We start from the raw sequence: 25042 nt of genomic DNA on the forward strand, positions 1-25042 counted from the left end.
AGTTTTTCCAGCAATTTCTATTTTTGTTTCTGATTTCCAGCATCTGCAGTTCTTTCTGTTTTTATGTAGTAATAACCAGGCTGTGTGTGAATAGGAAAGTTCCTCCTCCCTTGGATCTACTTGGTTTTGTCTTTTTAACCCGAGTGATGTCGTGCATTGTGGCTCCTTGCCCCTCCTTCTGGGTTTCCTGATAAATTGTTACGTTATTATGCATTTTCGTGCTCTATTGGAGTTCATTGCTGAGGAAAGTGAAGAAACTGTAAAAATATGCATTATTTCACAGGAGAGTGACCCATAGCTATTTGCAGTCAATTAAAAGTGGAGTCACTGTCTACTATTTAAAACACAGCAACCAATTTGGACAAGGCAAATTCCCACAAACAGCTAGGGTAAGATCACCTATTTGTGAAGTTATTTTGAAAGATAGGTATTGACCAGAACATGTTAAAACACACCTGATTATTCTCAAAATAGTACTTAAGTTCACAGACAGGCCTTCAGTTCAACATCTCATCTGAAAGACAGCACCTCTGATTGCACAGCAGTCCTTCAGTACTGGCACTAGATTGCCATGCTCGACTTAGTGTTCGTATCCCTGGAGTGGACCTCGAACCTTCTGACTTGACAGTAGAAAGGGAACATGGACTGTAACCTATAAGCTGCACAGCTTCTTAGCTGTTCCACACATGCCGATTGGTGTCAGTACACCGGTTCATTATGGCACTGTCGGAAGTCGATGCCACACACTGCCTCGACAGACTAACTACAAATATTGAAATACTTAAAATATAGATTGTCGGTCTGATTAAAGACTGATATCTCTTACCAATGGCGAATGTGGGTTATAACCCATGCAGTAATAATGAATTTGTTTAGCATGCTTACCTGCCTCCATGTATTTTATGCAATAGATGATGTTTGGAGTCATGTATTTGGCAAGGAGATATCTTCTCAATTCCTGTTCATTCCAGTATTATGTGTAAAACACCCTAAGTTTATTTCTGAGCTTGTAGTTGATTGGTGGAAAACAAATTTCCATGCAATAATGTGAGGTTAATGCAATATTGTAATTTGGCCACCAGATGTCAGTGTGATTCATTTAATTGTATTACTAACCTGATAGACATTGTCAATTTGACAGAGGTGAAAGTGCTGCAGGGTGAGCTGATTCATTTTATTATGCAGTAGACTGCACCAGTCCCACTCCTGTTAGCTCTTTCTGATGTTCTTTTGCGTAAGTGAACAACCCATAAAAATAGAGCAATTCCCACAGGAAGAGTAAAGCTTAATTGCCTTCAATTGATATAATCATGGACCCAAGTTGTTTCAGCTCCCTATTTAGTTCTCTTACTTTCAGACTTCATTCCTCTTAAAGATATTATCCTGCCATGTTATCAGCATCTATTATCTTTAAGTAACTGTATAACTGTAAGTATTTGAAAAACCTGTTTAATCTATTACCTAAACACAACTGAAATCACAGAAGTACAGCAATTTATCTGTTTTTAACGAGGATAAGATGGTTATACTTTTGGGTTCAGTCAACGTTCATCATTTTGGTGTTCTTAACAACATTAGGATTAAAAATACCTGACCTATTTACTCAATCACTTCTATAGAATATGATTCAGTACTTTTGTCACAATTTCTGTTATAAAGTAACTTTATCCTTTTTTTGTGCTTATGCACATTTACAAAATCTCTCCTCACTCTAGTCACTGGCCAATAGTTCTCCATTATTACTGATATAATAAAGGATGGGTTAATTGAACACTCATGCTGGTGTATGAGAACACCTTGTTTAACCTTCAGTTTAGATACGTAATGACCTGTCACTTACAATTCTGTAGTTCCATAGAATGAAACTCGTTGGAAGGGGCCAAAATGAAAACAATGTAGTTACTTCCTTCCTTTAAATAAGGAGACCAGTACTACACCCTGTACTCCATCTGCAGTTTACCCAGAGCCCTGTAGAACTGAAGCATAACCTCTCTCTACTTTACTATTGAATTCCCCTCACAAATCATAACATTTTATTAGCTTTCCTAGCTACTTGCTGTACCTACCTTCCAGTTTTTAGTGATTCCTGCAGTAGGACATGCAGGTGCCTTTGCATCTCTGAACTCTGTAACATGTCACCATTTAGATAACAACATAATTTTTTATTCCTCCTGCAAAAATGGACAATTTCATATTTTTTGAACATGATACTGCATTTGCTCAGTCTTTGACCAATCACTTAACTTACATCTTTTTGTAGTTATATTTTCTCTTCGTAACTTACTTTGCTACACTTCTTTGTGTCATCAGGAAATTTGGCAAATGTATTTTTAGTCCTCTCATCCACGTCATTGATATAAATTGTAAACAGTTGTCGTTCCAGCACAGATTTCTTTGCATTCTGCTTGTCAAGTTGACTAGATCTAACAATGATCCATTTATGCCTACTCTTTGTATCCCATTAGCTTACACTAATATGTTATCCTCAACGTCTTTTGACTCTTGAGTAGTCATCTTTGATATGGTACCTTGTCAAATGCTTTCTGGAAATCTAAGTGCAGGACATCCACAGATTCCACTTTGTCCATGCTGTCTGTTACTTCCTTAATGAACCCTGGTAAATTAGACAAACAGAACCATGTTCACTCTGCCTGATTTATTTGAAGTTATTTAAGAACCCTGCTATAACTTGTTTTAAAAACAGCTTTAACATTTTCCCTGTGGCAAATGTTAAGTTAACTTGCTTACATGAATTCTAATAATTCCCTAGTATTCAGTTTTTAAACAACTGGAATTACTTTGAAACCAGTAAATTCTTCTGAATTGTTTTTGTTGGAGTGTAGTAGTCAGTATTAACATGAAATATTTTTAAAAAGATATTTTTGTGTGTAGTTGCATTTCTTTAGAATCATAATCCCTGCAATAAGGAAACAGACCATTCAGACCAATGAGCCCACACTGACCTGTAACCCTGCATTTTCCATGACTAATCCTACTAGCTTGCACATCCCTAGACACTGGGGCAATTTAGCATGGCCAGTCGACCCAACCTGCATATCTCTGGACTGTGGAAAGAAACTGGAGCATCCAGAGGAAACCCATGCAGACATGGGAAGAATGTGCACAATCCACACAGACAGTCACCTGTGGGTGGAATCAAAACTAGGTCCCTGTGAGGCAGCAGAACTAACCACTGAGTCGCCGTGCCACCCCATCGCTGTCTGTTTGCATGATGGTGGCATCTTGATTAATTTTGATTTATGCTTGCTTTTGATTACTAAAAATCTCATTCTTGAAATGTCCGAATGCTTGCCTGTCTGTGACAGGCCCCTCTAGACAATGAATAAATGTTGGCCTATGGTCTGCAGTGTGAACAGAGTCTTGTTAACATGGAGAAGGCGGTAGAGTAGGATGTGAGTAAGGACAGATAAGCTATGTCACCTGCTGGTTGGAAAGTGGAGCTTCAGTGAATGCCAGGAAGTGTCAGCAATCAATTATGTGCTGTGAGCAGCCTGTGGTTGGGGCCAGTATATCATTAAAGCTTTTCTTCAAGGGAAGTTTTTTTAAGACCAATAGACAGGGGCAACTAGCAGGTACTCAGCATGGTGAATTATTCAAACCACAGGATCTCCAATTTGAGTGTGCTGGCTTCCTATAAAATATTATTTTAGTACTAAAGATCAAAGAAACTCATTTACACTGGATTTAACTTGCACTTAATACCTTGATGTTTTATGCTGGTTTGGCCAATTTTGGGTAAATTGCACTGAAAGACCAATGCAACTGAACTCCTCTGTCTCTGTTTTTTACTTTACAGAGGTGGGGAGTATCTGAATATATTGCTGCAGGTTTGTATTGTAGCTGTTAGAGTTATTGTAAATGTAGCTGAAGCCTCCCTTCATGAACCATATTATAAGACTAACTCTGTATTTCAATTTGGTCTGTTCTGTTCATTTTGCTTTTCAGACACAAGTCATTCTGTGGTGGAAGCATCAACACAGGCTTTAAAAGACTTTGGGTATGATTGCTGGGAAACAGTTATTGGTGGTTCGGGTGTGTCCCTGCATTCACCATTCTCCTTGCCCAAGGACATATTTCAGATTCTGTGCAATGTGAAGAATTGTCAATGAAGAGATTTGGATACCTAGTACTGTCATGGTAATCATTTGTATTCCGTCTTGTCATTCTTCCTGGGAGTTAATCACTCATCTTAGAATCCCTACAATGTAGAAACAGACCAGTCAGCCCAACAAATCCACACTGGCCCTCTGAAGAGTAACCCACACAAACCCATCCCCTTACCCTTCTTCTGTACATTTACTCCTGATGAATGCACCTAACCTGTACATCCCTAAACACTATAGGCAATTTAGCATGGCCAGTTCATCTAATCTGCACATTTTTGCATTGTGGGAGGAAACTGGAGCATCCAGAGGAAACCCATGCAGACACAGGGAGAATGTGCAAACTCCACGCCGAGTTGCTCGAGGCTGGAATTGAACCTGAGTCCCTAGCGCTGTGAGGCAGCAGTACTAACCACTGAGCCACTGTGATGCCTTACATCTTGCACCTGTTCTCCTCCATATCTTCCCGCACCTGATGAAAATTCAGTCCGGTGGAAGTTTATGCTATTTACTTCTGTACATGTAACATTGTTAAATCTTTTACATTATACAGGACTGCTTATTTCCTGACTGAAGCACAAAGCTGATCACTAAATCCCTGAAAGAGAAAACATTTACCAGTCCAAATGGCGGACATTCAAACTGCTGTAGTTGGCTGAATAATACTGCAGTGGAAAGAGTTAGCACACCAGATGTACTCTGTAATGGCTACTTTTTAGAACTTGAACAATAAATTGTGCAAAGTGAGAATTTAAAGACACTTTAATAACCAATGTGTGTTGGCCCAAATCTTCCCATTAGCATTGAAACAGGTGCATTTGACATTGGTCCGTGAAAAAATAGCACACTTATTTTGTTACATTTCAAAGAGTCAGACTTCCGATGCACATCCTAAAGAATTCCCTCATCGCAGGAATCCATGCAGAGACCGAGGAAGAGGATTGACATATGTCTCCTTGTTAAGGTACTAGCTGCAGTGTAATAAATTTTAAAGATACAGTCTGAATGTCTGTGAATTGGTGGGTGTGCTAAAAAGAGGGAGCTGAGTGAGAGAGTTAGGTTGAGTCACGAATTGTCTCAAGTCTCCATTCCTGATGAAGGGCTTTTGCCCGAAACATCAATTTACCTGCTCCTCAAATGCTGCCTGACTGGCTGTGCTTTTCCAGCACCACACTCTTGACTCAAGTCTCCAACTCCTATCAGTTAGAGATTCATACATGGCCCCAAGAGCAGTGGAATTGCTCGCAGGCAACTACCACAGAGGTCTGCACCTCAGCACTTCCACCTCAGTATGCTTCTCAGTTGCATGTCAAGTCCCGGACTATTTGGCCTTGAGAATTGAAGAGGATAACTTTTTGAAGTATTGTGAAAGGTTACTGGAAAAATATGACCTAAAAACACACAAGTGTTAGGTGTCGTGCCTTATATTGTTTCTTCATTATATTGATCAAGCAGTATCAATTTTTACATCCCAAAGAAGAAATTATCACTGGATTATTGTGACTTCTTCCTGCCATACTGGCATGAACGCATCTATCGAGGTTAACTTTCACATACATTTTTATTGAGTTTCAGAGAAGAGTAATGGTGAATATTTTAGAGTGTACGATATAGGAAAATGCAGCAGTATCTTTCTATTGATCTTGCAATCCACTTCTTTCTCCCAAGGACTTCAATTGCTTAGTTTTTGGGAGTGGAAGTGACTCATCGTGAGAAATTGTGATAGAATGGAGCATTATAGTCTGGTGTATTAACAGCAAATCAAGGAAATCTTTGAACCTGGCCCTACTTTTTCGTTTTTCCTTTGGAAGGTATTGCTTTGTGCTATTATTTCATGGTTACTGTCCACATGACAGGTCGTGTATGCACTTAGACAGTGAACGTTTACATAGACAAGTAATTTAACTATCAGTGGAGAAGGGAGAAATTTGAGCCAAGTCTGAAGTTAGTTTCTGTGCATCCTAAAAATATTGAGGCCAGGTATGAGATCTCAATCACAATAGCTTTCAAATTGATTTGCTGACATGCATAAAGTCAGCTAATCTAGATATTTGACTGTTCCTGATTTTGTTTAATAAAAATCGAGTGTGTTGCATACCAAAATACAGTTCCTGATTCCTCATTGAAAACAAACTATGCACATGGGTTGTTTCTATTGTAGGTTGTTAATCATGTATTTTAAGAAACTTTAGACCCCATTGCCTTTGTGTTCTGTTGGCAGCAACATATCAGCATTTTGTAAGGGATTTTGAAAATTACAGTAGCCCAAGCTGAGATTAGCTAGCTCAACGTAAATGAGGAATTAAAACTGGAAGCTTACTTACAGACAGGATGTACATTTACCAAGGCACAGGCTCCTCTCTTTAACCTTGAAGTTAGTGATAGGACACACGATCCTTACCATAAATGGCTGACTAAACATTTCCAGCCTTTAGAAACACTGCCTGAATTGAATAATGAAAGAGTTTTGATGATGTATCCTATTTGTAAGGATAAACCTTTTTCTTTAAGTATGAGAGACCTGTCCCTGCAATCATATCTTTCTGATGTTCCTGATTTCACTGTTAAATATCACCTGTAAAATCATTGCACTTAGCCTAATTCAAAAAATTTGGCAACTAATTATTTAAAAGATTCTTAAATCTGAAGCCAGAAATTTGTGAGCAGTTCCAATTGATGAGATGTTCACAGTTAAGTTGCAGTTACACGGAATTGTCTATTTTAATTATATCCTATTGAAAATACTTGAATAAAGAAGTTAAAGTTTACTATTTCAGTCATAGCAGCAATTTCTGTATTTGTTTTGGATCTTTAGCATCCACAATTCTTTGTTTTATTTTTACGTATGTAAAACAAACTAGCTTTCATTATATGTACTAATATGTTTTCTTGTTGGGTAAATGATGCATTATTATTGCTATGGACATTAATGGTCCTGTCACAAGGATGTTTTGACTGGATTGACCTATGAGGTGTTATGTTTGAGCAATTAATTTAAATCTGTTGGAGGATCCGTTAAAGAGAGAGTAGATTAAAATTCTAATATTTTAACAGGAACAACATTTTTCCTCTGGAACTATTTTCCCTAAGGAAAGCTTTAATGGTTTTCAGTTTTCCAGTGAAATTGAAAAGTGTGTATCCTCAGAAAAGAATTTGAATGGATTGAGACCATTCTGAGCAACTGACCAAACATGTATATCTATTCAGTTCAGATGATGCACCTGAACAACTGAAATTGTTTGCAATTTGAATTGACTGGATTGAAGTAAGTTTAGTATTTACACAGTTAATGTCCAGGGGAAAGTTTCTGTAACCCTTTTGTTTGTTTCTCCAAAAGATTCATCAAGCAAAATTCTAAAATGTCTGTCTATGCAATTGACAAGCTACACTCTTAAGTGACTTTCTTATTTCCATTAATTCTTTATGTGAGATCACGTTATCCTGCATAATATACTATCAGCCTTGCCATAAACTTCTACGAACTCTCAATTTCATTCCTTATACTATATTTAACCAATTGATTTAATGGTACGAGCAGGTGTATGTTCCTTAAGTTCAGTCTGTATTTTGTATTGCTGAAAATGACACTTCTTTTATATTTGAATAGTATATTACGTTTTCTTTATAACATTTTTTAAAAAATTCTTTACTGCTCTGATTGTGTGTCGAGTGTCACTCAACACATTACAATAATTCATATTTTATAGAATGCAGCAGCCTGCTATTAAGAGACATCCCTAAAGAGTGAAGTCATTATGTTGTCTCAATCATAGTGTCTTTAAAAATCCTTGACTTCAGACCTGTCAGTGTTTTTCTTTCACTCTTTTCTGTCCCCTATAGAAAGCTTTGACTCCTTGCTGGGATAGAATTTGCTTAGATGTTGGTTGCCTGCCATTATTTCCATCATTTTCCATATGTGAACCCAGACTGTGAATGCAGGCAGAGAGAAATGCGCATACAGAGTATCACAACCAAGCTGGATCCTGTTCTCACTATCCTCACACACACACACGCACACACTTACCAACTGTAAGTCATAGGATTTCTGCTCCTGATCACTACCTAAAATGTCAGTTTAAATTCCTTCTCTTGAACCAGAGACATTGAGAGCATTAAACTGCTGCCATAACTGATATCAACATATGCCACTTAGATCAGCAAATGAAGGTGGGATTTTCAGGGTTGTTTTTTAATCTGATTAGGTTGAAGATGTAAATGACTGAAAATAATTAAACAAAACATATTGGTGGCCACCAGAGGGTAGTAAAATCTTTCTTTTCTGGGTGCCTATTTTTAGCAAATAGGGAATTTTCCTGGAATACAATGCAAATAAGATGGGCAAGGGAGAGAAGTTGGTGGTATCCACATTCATTTCAGAGGACTTAATATAGTGTGTGTATATATGTGTTTATGAGTAATATAGAACTATTATTTTCATGAGGAGTTTAATTTCTCTGATTTCATGGTTTACAAACCTTTGAAAATTATCGCTTAATGAGAATGAATGCAGGCCATTAATAATGTACTTTATAACATTCAAGGAAATTAAAATAGAATAAATAGCTCTGAGATTCTTCAACTGCAAGGTTTTACAGTGTATCTAATATCTGATTACACTTTCAAATAAACTGGATTGTAGCTATATATTTATAATCCTCTTCCCTAATGGTTTAAGTTCACACCAGTAAAGCATTTACTGATTATTCGAGGCCGTTCAATCTCCTATGCTCCAGTGAAAAAAGTCTATCTATCCAGCGTCTCCTCCTAACTCAAACCCTCCCAGTTCTGGTAACACCCTGGTAAATTTCCTCTTTGCTCCCTTTCAAACACCTTGTTTTGGAAGGATATTATTGGCGATGGTGCTGAAGGTCTGAGTTTTGAGAGAAGTTTGGATAGATTGGGTTTGTTCTCATTAGAGCTGTGAAAGTTAAGAGGGGACCTAATAAAGGTGTATACATTTCTAAGAGGCATTAATAGGGTGAATAGGAAAGAACTTTTTCAATCAGGGGAGATGTCAATAACCAGGGCATAAATTTAAGATAAAGGGGAGCTGAGAATTTTTCGCCCCAGAAGCTAGTGAGAGTCTACAGCTCACTTAATCAGCGTTTAGACATTCACTTGTGTTGCCATAGCCTCTAGAGCAATGAGCCTAAAGTTGGAAACGGGAGTAGTAGAACATTATGGCACAGTACAGGCCCTTTCGGCCATCAATGTTGCGCCAACCTGTGGAACCAATCTGAAGCCTATCTATCCTACGCCATTCCATTTTCATCCATATGTTTATCCAATAACCATTTAAATGCCTTAAAGTTACAACTGTTGCAGGCAGTGCGTTCCATGCCCCTACTACTCTGAGTAAAGTAACTACCTCTGATATCTGTCCTATATCTATCACCCCTCAATTTAAAACTATGTCCCCTCATGCTAGCCATCACCTTCTGAATAAAAGGGCTCTCACTGTCCACCCTATCTAATCTTTGATTATCTTATATGTCCCTATTAAGTCACCTCTTGACCTTCTTCTCTCTAACAAAACAGCCTCAAGTCCCTCAGCCTTTCCTCATAAGACCTTCCCTTTATACCAGACAACATCCTGATAAATTTCCTCTGAACCCTTTCCAAAGCTTCCACATCCTTCCTATAACGCGGTGACCAGAACTGTAAGCTATTCTCCAAGTGTGGCTGCACCAGAGTTTTGTACAACTGCAGCATGACCTCGTGGCTCGAAACTCAATCCCTCTAGTAATAAAAGCTAAAACACTATGCCATCTTAACAACCCTATCAACCTGGGTGACAACTGTCAGGGATCTATGTACATGGATACTGAGATATCTCTGCTCATGTGTACCACCAAGAATCTTACCATTAGCCCAGTTCTCTTTATTCCTGTTGCTTCTTCCAAAGTGAATCACCTCACACTTTTCCACATTAAACTCCATTTGCCACCTCTCAGCCCAGTTCTGCAGCTTTTCTATGTCCCTCTGTAACCTGCAACATCCTTCGGCACTATCTACTAGTGTCATCCGCAAATTTACTAACCCATCCTTCTATGCCCTCATCCAGGTCATTTATAAAAATGACAAACAGCAGTGGACCCAAAATAGATCCTTGCGGTACACCACTAGTAACTGAACTCCCATCAACCACCACCCTCTGTCTTCTTTTAGCTAGCCAATTTCAATGTAGGCATGATGGGCCGAATGGCTTCATTCAGAGTTGTAAATGGCTACAACACTATGAAATCAAATGAAATATTTTACTTAAGAAACAAAAAGGCACATAAAGTAGGCAAAGCAGATTTGTTTGTATCAATTGAACTATGTTTTGTGATGGGGTGTGGAGGAATGGGGGTTATGTTGAGAAGGGATTATGTTGGAAAAAGATGACAGCTAATGAAAAGCTGCAAAGTTGTTTAACTCGATGACTTCAGGAAGCAGCTTTTAATACAAGAGGTAGTGGAATGCTCCCCCATGAAAAAAACCTGTTGACCCTAAATCACTTGAAAATTTTAAAACTAAGAGAAACGTAGTGGTATTTAAATGGTTAGAAATCAAGGTAGCTGGCTGGTTAAAGTATAAATCAGTCATGATCTAGTTGAGTCATGAGATGGTTTTGTGGACTGAATAGCACACTCTGCTTCCTACAATGGTCTTTTCGACTTTGAATCAGTATTTGCTAACGGGAATTATGGGTAGAGAAAGAATAAAGGGTTGATAGGGTGTAAAAGAGAATGTGAGAGACAGACGAGATAAAGTACAAGGACAGGGAGAGACAGATTGAAAGTCTGGCTCTTGTCCAGTTTATTCAACTGTGCTCCATTTCCTGACATTTTATTATACATGAAGAAGCAGCTTTACATTGATTAGACTTTGTGATACCAAGGCTCTCTTCAAAATAAAATACCATCCTTCATCAAATATTTTTTATGTCAGAAAATTATCAGAAAGTAATGATTTTCTACTGGCCTCAATTCGACCTTTTACAGCGAATCTTTCAATTTATTGTGGTAAAAGAAATAATTATTAGATACTACAGCATACGTGACAACATGTAATTAAATCCAATCAAATGCACTTTTTGTATCATTACACAGCTGGGTGCATATAATGTAGCTCAGTCTGCTTGTTACTTTGACATTTATTGGAGTCAGTTACAGAAGTGCTGTATATGCTGCAAATGCAGTTTATGCTGGTTATCTCTCCTGCATTTTGAAATTAATTTGGAACTTAAATGAGAGAGCATTCTCCTTTTATCCTTTTTTAATCTTTTCTGAATACATCTATGGTCACTGAACAAGATAAGTTCAAACTGAACCAACTGCAGATGCTAGAGAAAGAAACAAAAACAGAAATTGCTGGCGAAAATCAGCAGTTCAGAGCATCTGGCGGAGGTGAAAGCAGAGTTAATGTCTCAAGTCTGGTGACTCCTGATCAGAACTGATAGCGAGGAAAATTTATTCTGAAAATATGGGTGGGTGGTGGGATGGAGGTGGGTCGAAGTGAGCAGATGGAGCCCTGAGAGAAATATGAGGGGATTGCTGATAGTAGGCCTGGACCAGAATAGATGGGAGGGTTCTGAGGAAGGGTCACTCGACCTAAAAGGTTAACTCTGATTTCTCTCCACAGATGCTGTCAGACCTGCTGAGATTTTCCAGCATTTTCTGTATTTGTGGCAGGATAGAGGGGACTCTGAATAAGTGATAATGAGAACTGAGAGTAGGAGGGAATGGCAGGCTGTGTTGAAAACAAACCATGTAATGTGATAATAGGCTTGAGAGGGGGTTAAAATGAGTTGGCTGTGTAAAAAGCAACCCTTGTCATTGACAGGACCAGGAGTGAGGGAAGGAAAAAAAAAACATGCAAGGATTGAATCAAGCTCTAAAGTTATTGAACTCATGTTGAGTCTTAGAGACTGCAGGCTCCCCAAGAAGAAAATGAGTTGCTGTTCCTTAAGCTTGCACTGAGACACACCGGAACACTGCAGCAGGCCTGAGACAGAGATTTTGGCCAGTTATGTGGTGTGTTAAAGGGGTAGGCAATAATCCCCTCGTTTCCCTACCCCTTTCATATTTCTGTCTTCGAGCTCCACCTCTCCCCTCATCCACCCACAACCTTGTCTTCAGCATGAATACTACCTTTTTATCATTGCTATCAGTTCTGATGAACAGTCACCAGACTTGATGCATTAATTATGCTTCCTTCCTGTGCATGCTGCCAGGCCTGCTGAGTTTCACCAGCAATTTCTGTTTTGTTTGGGTTCAGATTAAGCTGTCATTCAGTCCATTTGATCTCATACTTCTGGAATACTATATCTATTGTAACCTGAGCTGGCTGTTTATTAAATGTTCCCTCTGCTCTTCAATATCTTTGCCACTCTACACATGAGTCTCAATGGATGTTAAGGGGCTATTCAATAGCTTGAGGAAGGAGAAGGATGTTCCAGCCCAACTCAATTATGCCCCCATCTGACCTGTTTGCTTCCATGAGGTGTGATCACATTACACTGATCATAAACAATAATCAGGCTGATTTTTATTTTAACTGCTGTTACATAAGTGCACTGGAACATCCTCCCTGTAATAAAAAGTGGAACCTGGGATCTTCCAATGTTGGTAGAAAGAAAAGTTCCAGCCTTCCTCCTAAAAATAGCAAAATGCATATTTTGGAGATGCCGGTGTTGGACTGGGGTGTACAAAGTTAAAAATCACACAACATCAGGTTATAGTCCAACAGGTTTAATTGGAAGCACACTAGCTGTCGGAGCGACGCTCCTTCATCAATCACCTGATGAAGGAGCGTTGCTCCGAAAGCTAGTGTGCTTCCAATTAAACCTGTTGGACTATAACCTGGTGTTGTGAGATTTTTTAAAAATGCATATTATTAACTTTTTTACTCATTTGTGGGATGTGGACATCACTGGCTGGACCAGTGTTTATTATCAACTCTAACTGCCCTTCATTTGGGTGGATTATTAAGCTATCTCGGGACGGTTAAGAGTCAACCATGTGTAAGATCAGTGCAGGATAGAGCAGCAGATTTCCTTCAATCAAATATTTCAACAGTTACATTATCACAAATAGACAAACTTTAAATTTCAGATTTTAATTGAATGCAAATTTCACCATGTGCCACAGTGGGATTTGAACCTCTCTCCCCAGAAGGTTAGTTTAGTGCACTGAATTATTAGTACTGTGACATAACTTGCAAACATTGCAGTGGTAGAGTCAAGGACATGTGAATATAGTACAAGCCATTACTACTGCACCCCTTTTACAAAGAGGTCGACACTAGCATTAAAAGTTCTGGTGGTAAACACCATATCTTAAGCATTGCAATCAACAAACATAATTACTTGACAGCACTGAAATGGATATATGTGTGGGGGGTTTTGGGTAAAGGAAAGATTCAATTTGGAGTCAATGTTCTTTACTCTGTCCTTCCAAGATGAGACAGGGTGTCAGCACTTACTGTTCAGTCTCACAGCTAAAGATTGAATAGTCAGGTAATATTCAAAGGATATCTGGCACAACACATATTTTCTTCTGAAGAATTCCTACTGAAGACTAATTTTTAAGGAACTACTTTTTAATACCTTTATTAAGCGATGCAGTCACGTGGTAACACTACTTTCTGAATTTGTGTTGATACATGGGATATTTGGATTCCCAATGCAGCAAAAATTAGAATTTATCAAAATCCTCAATAGTTGTTGACCATCGCTTACATTTAAAGTCACTATATAGAGGCAAATTGCTTATTTTCTAGGCACTATTGTATTTAAATTGAAACAGATCAAACTAACTGACACATACTTCTACACTCAAAACCCATTACCCTGAATCACAAAGTGCGTATTGTGCTTTGCAATACCAGCAGTTATTCAAGTTTTGCTTTTACTGCGTTCTTGAACAGGAATTTTGTTTTTTGTTCATTTGTCCAAGGGATGTGAGTGTTGTCAGCCAGGTTGTCATTTGTTGCCATCCCAGATTGCTAAAGTGACACTATTGTATTTCCATAGCATACTCATAAAGCTGAAAGATTTCAAGCAGCTATTTACCATCTTTTTACTGTTTCACAGATCTTAAGGTCAGATTTAATTTTAACAATTGACATAGTGTTCATCCATTGCAATTGCCGACTTTAGTAGCTCCTGAACATATGAAACCCGTAGAACATTCAAAGACTAGTCATTCTGGGGTGAGTAATTCATCTCCTGACATCACCACAGACTGTCCACCAACTACAAGGCACAGGCCATGAGTGTAATGGAATACTCCACTTGCCTGGCTGGTGCTGCTCCAGCAACACTAAAAGCTCAACCCCTACAAGAAAAAGCAGTCTGCTTGATCAGCACTGGGTCCTCCACCTTTAACATTGACTGCCTGCATCATTGTTCCCCAGGGACCAGAGTCTGCACTGTCTCCAAGATAAACTGCAGCAACTCACCAAACCTCCTTTAACAGTACCTTCCAAACTTTATCATTTGGAAGGACAATAGGGACTTGGAAACACTATCACTGGAATGTTCCCTTCCAAATCTTATACCATTCTAAATTTTAACTATATATTTATTAATTCACAGTCACTGTATCCTGGAACTCCCTAGCTAACAGGAACATGGGTGCACCTCCCCCACAAACTGGTTCAAGAAGACTATTGACCATCACCTTCTCAAGGTCAAATAGGGATGGCAACAAATGACAACCTGGCTGACAACACTCACATCCCTTGGACAAATGAAAAATAAACAAGATTCCTGTTCAAGAACGCAGTAAAAGCAAAACCTTGAATAACTGCTGGTATTGCAAAGCACAATATGCACTTTCATGTCAGCATGCCAATTTGAGCAATTGAAATCAGGCAGGTTTATTCTGCCAGCTATCATCTCCAGTAATACTGAACAAGTTGGTTTGTCAGCAGCAATTACAGCAACTATTTGGAGGAAATATTAATACATTGCTTTTCAAACAGGACATTGTTGATAGTATTTTTTGAAAGGTCAAAATATTGTTAAAGCATTCATAAAGTCAACTTCCAATTTTGGTTACACATCACAAACATGTCCTCTCCCAGTTTCAGAGTGATTCCTGAAAGAGATTTGTATTCAACTTGAAACGTCTGTTTCTCTCTTCATAGATGTTGTCAGCCCTTTTCCAAAACCTTTTATTTGTGTTTGTGAGTTTCAGCATCACAGTATTTAGTGTTCATTTCCATGTGGTATCCTTCAGACCTCTGTATAAATATCGATCATGCCATGGATTGTCTATGTTTCTGCTCTCTCCCACAACCTGGTTGTGCATGATCTTTGTAGAGAAGCAACGCCTCAAAGCCTTTCTCAATCTGCAATCTCAGCAAACCCTCCAAAATTATGATAGATTGAGTTGTCATTTGATTTACGTTTCCTTCTCTTGCAAGAGGTGTGTCCTGTGTATTATTTCATATTTTGGATGTTCTCCAGTGAGGTACAACTGGGACAAGGGTATAAATTGATTTTCATAGCATTGGACAGCAAAGAAAGGCATCAGAAATTGTGTCAGATGTGTTCGTATAGCAAGCTCTATCAACTGCAGCTCAACGAGTTGTAAGCCATTCTATTGAAATGTTTGTGTAGAAATGGCAGAGTTCTGGATGATGAGAATGTTTGGTGGGGAGTTACAGAATAAATAGTTTTTCACATGTTTTGGGGTTTAGCAAAGGTGTTGCTGAGCAGCTCTTCTGTTCTAGTATGGAGGATTGGCTGAAATTCTTGGAATTGTATGGTACTGCTCCCATTGTAATCCTGTGCAGATCTGACTCCATCTCTGAAATAAGCACAGAAAATACTGTAAATAGTCAACAGACCTGGCAACATTCTGGAAGAGAGAAGCAGAGTTGACCTTTTATCATTTTTGCCTTTTTTGCATTTTGTTGGTGTTCGGCAGGTGGTTAGGAAACAGGTCGTCTTCAGGTTTGCTTACCTGATCTCTGATCAAATAATTGAGCATTGACTAAAATGGGGGCAAATGGGTCAAAACCTGAAATGATTTAATCTGCGTCATCTCATGGTAATGCACTTGCTTCCCCTACATGCAATAGAATGTCTTTCCAAATTGCTTTTGTCTTGTAACTAAATGTTTTTTTATCCTCATTTGTATATCAGCCATGGTTCAGTTGATAGTACACTTATCTCTGAATCATAAGACTCTAAGTTCATGTCCTAGACTGGGCAGTCACAAAAATAACTGATCATTTCCACATTGTTGATTATGGGAATTTGCTGAACACAAACCAGCTGCCACAGTGGCTATACTTCAAAGGGTATTTTATTATCTACAAAGGATTTTGAGATCTGGTGATCATGAAAAGCACTACATAAATACAAATCTTTTTCAGTCCACTCACATTAGGAAGGTTGTGGTGTAATCATTATTTTAACCACGTGACTGTGCATTCACAAACAACAAGGTCTCAATCCTGTCCCCAATTTTCTGCATTTTGTGTGAAATCACATGAACGGGATCTGCTATTTTCTGCCTGTTCTCAACTGCATGACTGGGCATTTTATCGTCTTACGGTGAAGCTTTGAATCATCAGTTTTTTTCCTTTGGCAGCGAGAGCAGAATTGGCTTTATGATTCACTATAACTCAGCATTTACCTACCCCCTCCACCCCAACCACGGAGTGTATACTGCTAGAGAGCTTTGTCCTGTCTGCATCGTGAAAAGAAGGTAATGAATGGAACACAGCTCCTGGAGACTTTCATCCCCATGTGATATACAAAAGTTTGAAGTTTAAGTGGGTGAACAGCCCAACTTGGTTGCTATGATGCAGCATGAGGTCCAAGATGAAATGGTCAGTAGAAACAAGATAACAACTAGTGCATTTCCTCCCAGAATGTTTACCATCTCAGGGCTAAAGAGGAGAGGCAATTTTTTTATTTTAAAAGTCAGTTCTGAATAACTGCACACAGTTCCAATATTATAAAGGTCCCCGAGGCTTGTAGCATTGGACTTTCATCCTTTTTTAACTAAGTGCAATGTTGACTGAAGTTGAGGAGCACCTCTTGGCAGGTGGAAGTTTGCACCCTTCTTTTGAAAATGTGGATTGATTACTGATGGTTTGATCATTGATTAATTGGGGAAGGATAGAAGATGGACAGCCGTTGTCATGGACTCTGCTGAATAGGCTCATTCAATTTATGTTAAGAGAATTGATTTTATTAGTGCTTAGACAGCTGGAAAGAAAACATAAGAGTTGTGTTAAGTGATGAACCAATCTCTCTCTCTCTTTCCTCCATATTCTGAGCTATCCGACCAATGTTACTAAAGTCTGTTTACCTCACAAACTGCTTGTGATGTTGAATGGTACATTCACACTGAGATAAACGCATTGAAATGAAAAAGTTGAAATCACAACTCCAGCTTATCTGTTCCAGTTAGTGGAATTGCTGCTACAAATTAGACACGGGGGGAAAGAGACACCCAAAGTACAGAACTGTCTTCAACCTAATTTCTCAAAAATACTAAAATACTGTACTTACAGAGTTCAGACACGTAGAATTTTAATCTCCAGAATATGACCTTCATTTTAACAGTAAATTTGAAATGTTCACTTAATATTCAACCCTTGGGATTTTTAAGTAAAGATTGATTTTTTTTGTGCCATGGAATTTTCCCTATTGAAAATTTGTAACTGGATTGTCAGCAGCAGTGAGTTTCAAAGGCAAATAATCCAAAACAAAATCACTCTACTTGAATGATTTCAGATGGTGTTGGAATACATGTAATATGACAAATAGAAAAAGCAAAGAATTCACTAGACATTCCATAAGGATGTCTTTGAGAGTGTATAAAAGAATTGAGTGGTGATTTGTTAGAGGGAATTTAATATATGCTCTTCAGGAGAGTTCATGTTGTGTCTGGCTTTGGTGAGATGGGTGATTGGTTGGAAGTGTTATCCCATGGTCAATCAGAACATTATGTCAAAAGTCAGTGTATACTAGATAACCTCCAACTATTCTAATCAGGAGAGTAGTGGTTTATCAGATATAAATCAAGTATTGAATAAATCAAATATTATAGCTATAGGCACAATGTTTTAGCTCAAGGATCTTTAAACCTTTAAATATGTGTAACATTTGAAGGTAGGAAATTCTAAACTCTACCTCATGGTTTTCCCTCTATAAGTTATTTGGGCCTAAATATGTTTTGGAAGGGGTGGCTTTTGGCTCTATTATCTTAGTGGATATATTATAAATGAGAACACCAAGATCTACATGTACTCACACTCGAGATAAATTATTAACACACAAATGTAAACTCGATGGATGTCATTGTAAATTTGGCCAAAGTTGAAAAGCTGGCAATTGTGAATCAGGAGCTGGTTATATGTTCCTGGAACTGGCCAGGCTTTAAAATGGACAGCTTGTCATTACTCACTAGTCTTTTTGCCCATGTCTAAACTGAAAATCACCTCCAAAGTGTCAGCCTTGGGTCTTCACTGGGTGTACTTATGTGGCATAGTAACACAAAGGGCTTAGCAATTCTGGAATACAGTCTGAGAAGGAGGTGGAAGGCAATTCAATAATAACTTACAGAAGGGAAATGAGCCAAAACTTGAAGTGGAGAAATTTGCAGGACTACATGGAAAGAGAAGGGGAATGAGACTAATTGGATAGCACTTTTATTAAACAGGCAGCACGGACAAGTTACATCATATGGCCTCCCTCTCTACTGTACCATGGTCTAATGATTATGCAATATCACAGTGAGGGATCATGGTATATCTGGACTGCAGTATATTTCACACTGGTTAGTGTGTGTCACAGTGTAGTATTCGAGAGGATGTAATAGCTAGAAATATCATGCAATACAGTTCTTCATGGGAATAAGAACGAGCAGTAGATCACACTGAGATGAATGATTTCTGACAGATTAATATGTACTTCACAAGCCTATTTCATGATATAATTTGATTTTTTGGATCTATAGTTTTCAGAGGCTCCTTCTTAACTTCCACCATAGCCCCACCATCACCTTCTTCATTTTATCCCACACTTTGCCATGCATTTTCAAGACCATTAGTCTGGAATCTGACTCCACTGTCCATTCTTCATTTTATCTCAGGACAGTGAATGTCAGTGAACGATTGGACTGGGTTGGGGAACTTAAAAGCTGTGCTAGGTTGTGCCCCATTCCAACACCCATCTGTCCATATCTGACAATGGAGATCCTGAATGCTTCTCTCCTCCTTGTGGTGCATTGATGCTAGTGGAGCACTCACATCAAGAATTGAACCTGATGCCCTTTTGGATAGTAAAAGCTTCCAGCTCCATTATAGTAGTAGTTTCACTCACTAGGTCATCAGAGGGCATGCGTATTTAACAATGTCTAAGTTGAGAATCATAATATGAACAAGTAGTATCTTTGTCCACATTCTGTTCTGAACACTTCAGTTCTGTTAACATTTGATCCCTCAAGGTGAATATTTTGGATTTTCTCCCCAAGATTCCATTAAGAAGATCTTAAAATAGACTTAATGATTTGGATTAATGTAACCGTTCCTTATGCAAAACTGACAATTCCTTTAGGAGAAAGTCAGGACTGCAGATGCTGGAGATCAGAGCTGAAAATGTGTTGCTGGAAAAGCGCAGCTGGTCAGGCAGCATCCAAGGAGCAGGAGAATCGACGTTTCGGGCATAAGCCCTTCTTCAGGAACATTTCAGGAAGAAGGACAATTCCTTTACACTAGTTCTGGTTTGGTTTCAGACTAACATCCATACCAATATTTATATAAGTATTGCCAGTGAAGGAATAGAATGTAAAGGTAAGGAAGTTTTGTTGCAACTATACAAGGTATTGGTGAGACCACAGTTGGAGCATTACGCACAGTTTTAGTCTCCTTATTTGAGGAAAGATGTAGTGGTATTGGAGACAGTTCTGAGGTTTTCACTAGATTGATCCCAGCGATGAGGGGTTTGTTGTATGAAGAGAGATTGAACACTTTAGGTTTATACTGTCTGGAACTTAGAAGAATGTGGGGAGATCAAATTGAGATATTCAAGATGATAAAAGGTGTGGATAAAATAGACATGGAGCAGATGTTTCCTCTTGTGGGGCATTCTAGGACGAAAGGTCATAGTCTTTGGATAAGGGGAAGCAAATTTAAAACAGAGTTGAGGAAAAATTACTTCTCCCAAAGGGTTGTAAATCTGTGGAATTTGCTACCCCAAAGTGTGGTGGATGCTGGGACAACGAGTAAATTTAAGGAGGAGTTAGACAGATTTTTAATCGGTAATGGGTTGAAGGGATACAGAGAGAAGGCAGGGAAATGGGGGTATGGAGCACATCAGCCATGATTGAATGGCTGAGCAGACTCGATGGGCCGATAGGCCTAATTCTGCTCCTATATCTTATGAGCTTATGAACTGCTCAGATGAATACAAATAAGTGTTATAACAGGAAATTTGATGCAAAGTAACTTGGGGAATTTCTAATCAACACTGGACTGCAGCACAATAACAAGTTAGAGCTAACATGTAGCAGGAATTGTGCAGAATTCATCTATTTATGATAAAAATAGAGCAGCACACAGTCTTCTCTCTTTAATCTTTACATCTGAAAAATGATTGTCTGACTGGGTGAGGAGCCATTTATTACATCCTTGATTCCCGCAAAGCTCATCCACATTTTCAAACATGAATTGCTACATTGAATTCAAATGGGAAAAGATATATCAGGAAGTTTTATTAATATTGCCATTTTCATTGCTCTGAGCTTTTCTGTATCGTTCAATCCTAAAGTTTGAAAGTTGTCATCATACATACTCCTCCACATCAGTGTTGAAATCTAGATTAAACCAACTATTTAGCTGTTCCAATACACTGAAATTCCTTAAATTCTTCCCATTGTTTCCAGGCATCAGGCTTTTAAAATTTAGGTTTGAAATAACTGTGTTATTCTTGGATTTTCCTTACTCTTTCTAATCCTACACAATTAGATTTGACTCTTCAGCTAAATACCTTAATTTTTATTGATAAAATTATTGATTAACTTCAGAATGTCCTAAACCCTATCTCAATCATTTATACTACAGGAGAAAAGGGCGTTAATTAGTTGGTAGATCAATTCTGAATGGCTGAGGCATTGTCATAGGGAACACAACAAGGAATTCACACTTGGAATATTGTGTTCAGTTCTGGTCGCCTCATTATAGCTGAAAATGTGTTGCTGGAAAAGCGCAGCAGGTCAGGCAGCATCCAAGGAGCAGGAGAATCGACGTTTCGGGCATCATTATAGGAAAGATGTGGAAACTTTAGAGACGGTGCAGAGGAGGTTTACCAGGATGCTGCTTGGATTGGAGGACGTGTTTTATGAAGAAAGGTTGAGGCTTTTCTTATTGGAGCAAAGAAGGATGAGAGGTGACTTGATAGAGGTGTACAAGATTATAGAGTGGATAGCCAAAGACTTTCTCTATGTTTATCATGAGGGGCATAATTTTAAGGTGATTGGAGGAAGGTTTAGGGGAGATGTCAGAGGTAGGTTCTTTACACAGAAAGTCGTGGGTGCGCAGATTGCACTGCCAGCAGTGGTAGTAGAGTAAGATACATTAGGAATGTTTAAGCGACTTTTGGATAGGCACATGGAAGATAGTACTATGAAGGATATGTAGGTTAGTAACATCAAGGGCCGAAGGGTTTGTACTGTGATGTACTGTTCTATGTTCTAAGGTCCTCATGTTTCTGTGTAATTTCAGTAAACCGTAAGGCTTGGACAAATTTTCTTTGTGAAGAACAGGTCCTTGCCTATGAATGCTTGTCTGTGAATCTGTATTGTGGTCAAACAATTGGCTAATGCTTACTGCTGAGGTTCTCACAATTAATGGAGACTTGGGTCAGGCTTCACCAAGGCCTTGATGGAATCAATCCCCAAGCGCAAAATCATTGTATTCAGGCAGAAAGGGAAAGGAGCAAACTTTAAGAAAAAACCTTTACACTCAGTCTAAGACAGAGTTGTAGAGTTGTTAACATGCAAAAGGAGGCCAAAACTCCTTGCCACAGTGTCAACAAATAAATGACAATGATTGGTGACTTTTCACACAGTCATAAATCCAGGTATTAATTACATTAGAAAATGTGAGAACTGATCTGCAGCTGGAAAATCATCGACTTTTGGGAAGAGGGTGGCTGGAAGAATAATTAAGGTCAAGCTTTGTCTTTTATAATTGGTTGTGAAGTCATTGCTCTTTGAAGCCAGGGTCCTTCCGATAACATAACCTCAGGCAGTGAAGTCATTTGGTTTGTGAATTGTAACCTTTGGGTAAGAAGGGCCATTTCTTCTACAAACACCTTTGGTACAATAAATGAGGTTGGTAATTGCAACTGTATAATTTTACAAGAGAAAAGGGTTACTAGCAAGTAAATATTATGATGAATATACTTAATTCAAGATGCATTTTTCTCTCTTTGCTTAAGTTGACCTACAAGGATTGGATTTTAAACTCATCACCCTGCAAACATGCAGCTCGTTTTCTCCTAACTTACTCCCAGCTTGTCAGCCTGCTTATGTTATCTCAAATAAATTTTCTCAAAGGAAATGACAGCAGCGACACTTAAATCAGTCGTTATCTTTATTCATGAGCTTCTGAGAAAAGATTACATTGTAGCAATCAAACTGAATTTGTTCAGTAACTGCTTTTTTTTGAAAAATAAGTTCTGTAAGACTGATGTTTATTAACCCTTTGGGAGCATGCAACATTTTGCATTTATAGAGTCCTTTTTATTGATTTGCAGTTTTCTTCGTTCCTCTTTTCAAGAAGGATACAGATCAACAGCTGCCAGGAGCCATCCCCTATCTTACCCAGTTTTATTTGTGAACCCAGACCAGCTTGATCGTGGCAGGCATTACAACAGTCAGATTATGTCCTGACCTGATGTTAATGTACCAGTGTTTAATTTGGAACAGAAAGCTTTCATTACTTTTTCTCTGTCTCTCTCTATCTTAAGAACACTATGTTTAAGTATAGTTTCTGTATTGCCAACATTCAGCTGTTTCAGCAGGACCGATCAAGGACCAAACTTTTGATGACTGCTTCTGTATAATACAGTAATATTGCCCTTACCAAATAAACTATCTTGCAGTACATCTCTTGAGTTCTTCTATGGTTGCATCTTTCTGTATATCTGTGACTGTAGCAAGTTCACTTCCAGATATGCTCCCAATATATAACAAATTGCTCATGGTGATTTGAGTATAAGTGACAATGGGTAATAAATTAAAAATCACACAACACCAGGTTATAGTCCAACAGGTTTAATTGGAAGCACACTAGCTTTCGGAGCGACGCTCCTTCATCAGGTGATTCATCACAATCATCTGATGAAGGAGCGTCGCTCCGAAAGCTAGAGTGCTTCCAATTAAACCTGTTGGACTATAACCTGGTGTTGTGTGATTTTTAACTTTGTACACCCCAGTCCAACACCGGCATCTCCGAATCATGGGTAATAAATTAGTTTTAGTATATTGTGTGAAGGTTAATGGACTACTGACTGTGATTCTACCCAAGTTGGCATTCAGTTGAGTTGTATGCAGTAATAGACAACTGTCGGAATGGTGGTATGCAAACTAATAGCTGATTGGCAGAGAAGGGTGTTAACATGCAGAAAAGTAGACATACACAAGGTAGGAGACATCTCTCAATGATGTGGGTTCAAGGCAATGGACACCTGACTGTTGGTTGGCCACAAATGGTATTATGTAGCTTGCACGTCCTCATTTATTTTGCCAACATCTCTAAGTAGTCCTAGGTTTTTTTTTCACTTTAGTGTTTTGTATTTTGCACATTTTGTTTCACCTTGATATCTTAATATTAATGGGAAAAAAATGTAGATTGCTTTGCATTTCCTAAATTCCTCAAATAAACAAAAGCATCTTTCCTTACAAGGGTCTTGTTTAATATCGAGTCAAAGTCGAAAATAAACATTTTCACAGCAGGCCACAAAGGAACAATCAGTAGAAAAGTAAGGGGTTGGTACATTTGTTTTACTACAAATAAACACCAGTGTCTCTGTTACATTGTAATGGATATCAAAGTTACTTCAATTGAAAAATATTCAGAGCTTTGACTTGCTGGCCCCTATTTCTTTGATATGCAAGCACTTATTACAGAAAATTGTGCATTTCAATCCATGTGATCCATGATTTTTTTTCCCATATGACGTATTCCTTATCTTGTATCAGCAAAATGCCTTTCCACAGGAATGAAGACTGTATAGGGAAGTGATCAAACCACTGCTAAGGTAATCTGGTGATTTAGCAGAGCTTTGGGAGCCTGTCAATCATCTAGACCTCCAATGCAGGTTGGAGGGATGGAACTGAGGAGGGGGGAAACGATCATGTAATTCACCTACCCAACAAAATTCCAAATTAATATGCTGATATACACACATATCCAAACAACACATGTATGTAAAGCACCTCAAAGTATAACACACAGCGAACAGCATTGGACGTAAAAACTATGTATAGGAAAAAATGCAATTTTCAGATGTTGAGAAATTGCATTACTATGGAAGAATCACAGAGAGGAAACTGATTATTTCTTTCTCTACCAAAGACAAGAAAGAAGTATTCAGGGATAAAGTTCCAGAGTGTAAACAACTAAAGGCACGGCTGGCAGCAAGTGGAATGATGGATGGACGAGAGAGCAGACCTAAAGGAACATATTGTTCTTGTAAAGTTCTGTTGCTGGAAGAGACCACAGTGTCAGGAGAGGTGAGGATCTGGAAAAACTGCCCATTGTTGGACCAGGAGAAAATGTAGGATGGTGAGTTGAGGGATGATGCATATGCAGGACTTGTTGTGAGTCTAGATATGAGCCGCAGAATGTTTAATGAGCTTGAGTTACTGGAAGGTGGAATATGGGAGGCCAGCCAGGAGTGC

General features: G+C 38.6%; 1 protein-coding gene across 3 annotated transcripts in view; it reads left to right on the top strand.

The window, feature by feature from the left end:
- mvk (mevalonate kinase) overlaps positions 1-23264 on the top strand; it is a 43688-nt gene extending 20424 nt beyond the window's left edge. The window contains exons 11-12 of one of the 3 annotated variants that reach the window (XM_087999934.1): positions 3967-4158; positions 4678-7921. In XM_087999934.1, coding sequence (XP_087856060.1) covers positions 3967-4130 — 164 coding nt within the window. In that variant the 3' untranslated portion in view covers positions 4131-4158; positions 4678-7921. Of the gene's footprint in view, positions 1-3966; positions 4159-4677; positions 7922-22893 lie in introns of those variants that run through there. The other 2 variants (XM_087999935.1, XM_087999936.1) reach the window with 2 other exon arrangements.
- Positions 23265-25042: the final 1778 nt, after the last annotated feature.

This window comes from Chiloscyllium plagiosum, unplaced genomic scaffold (genome assembly GCF_037043375.1).
Source record: "Chiloscyllium plagiosum isolate Xiang-an unplaced genomic scaffold, Cpla_swu_hap1 HiC_scaffold_24, whole genome shotgun sequence".
NCBI lineage: Eukaryota > Metazoa > Chordata > Chondrichthyes > Orectolobiformes > Hemiscylliidae > Chiloscyllium > Chiloscyllium plagiosum.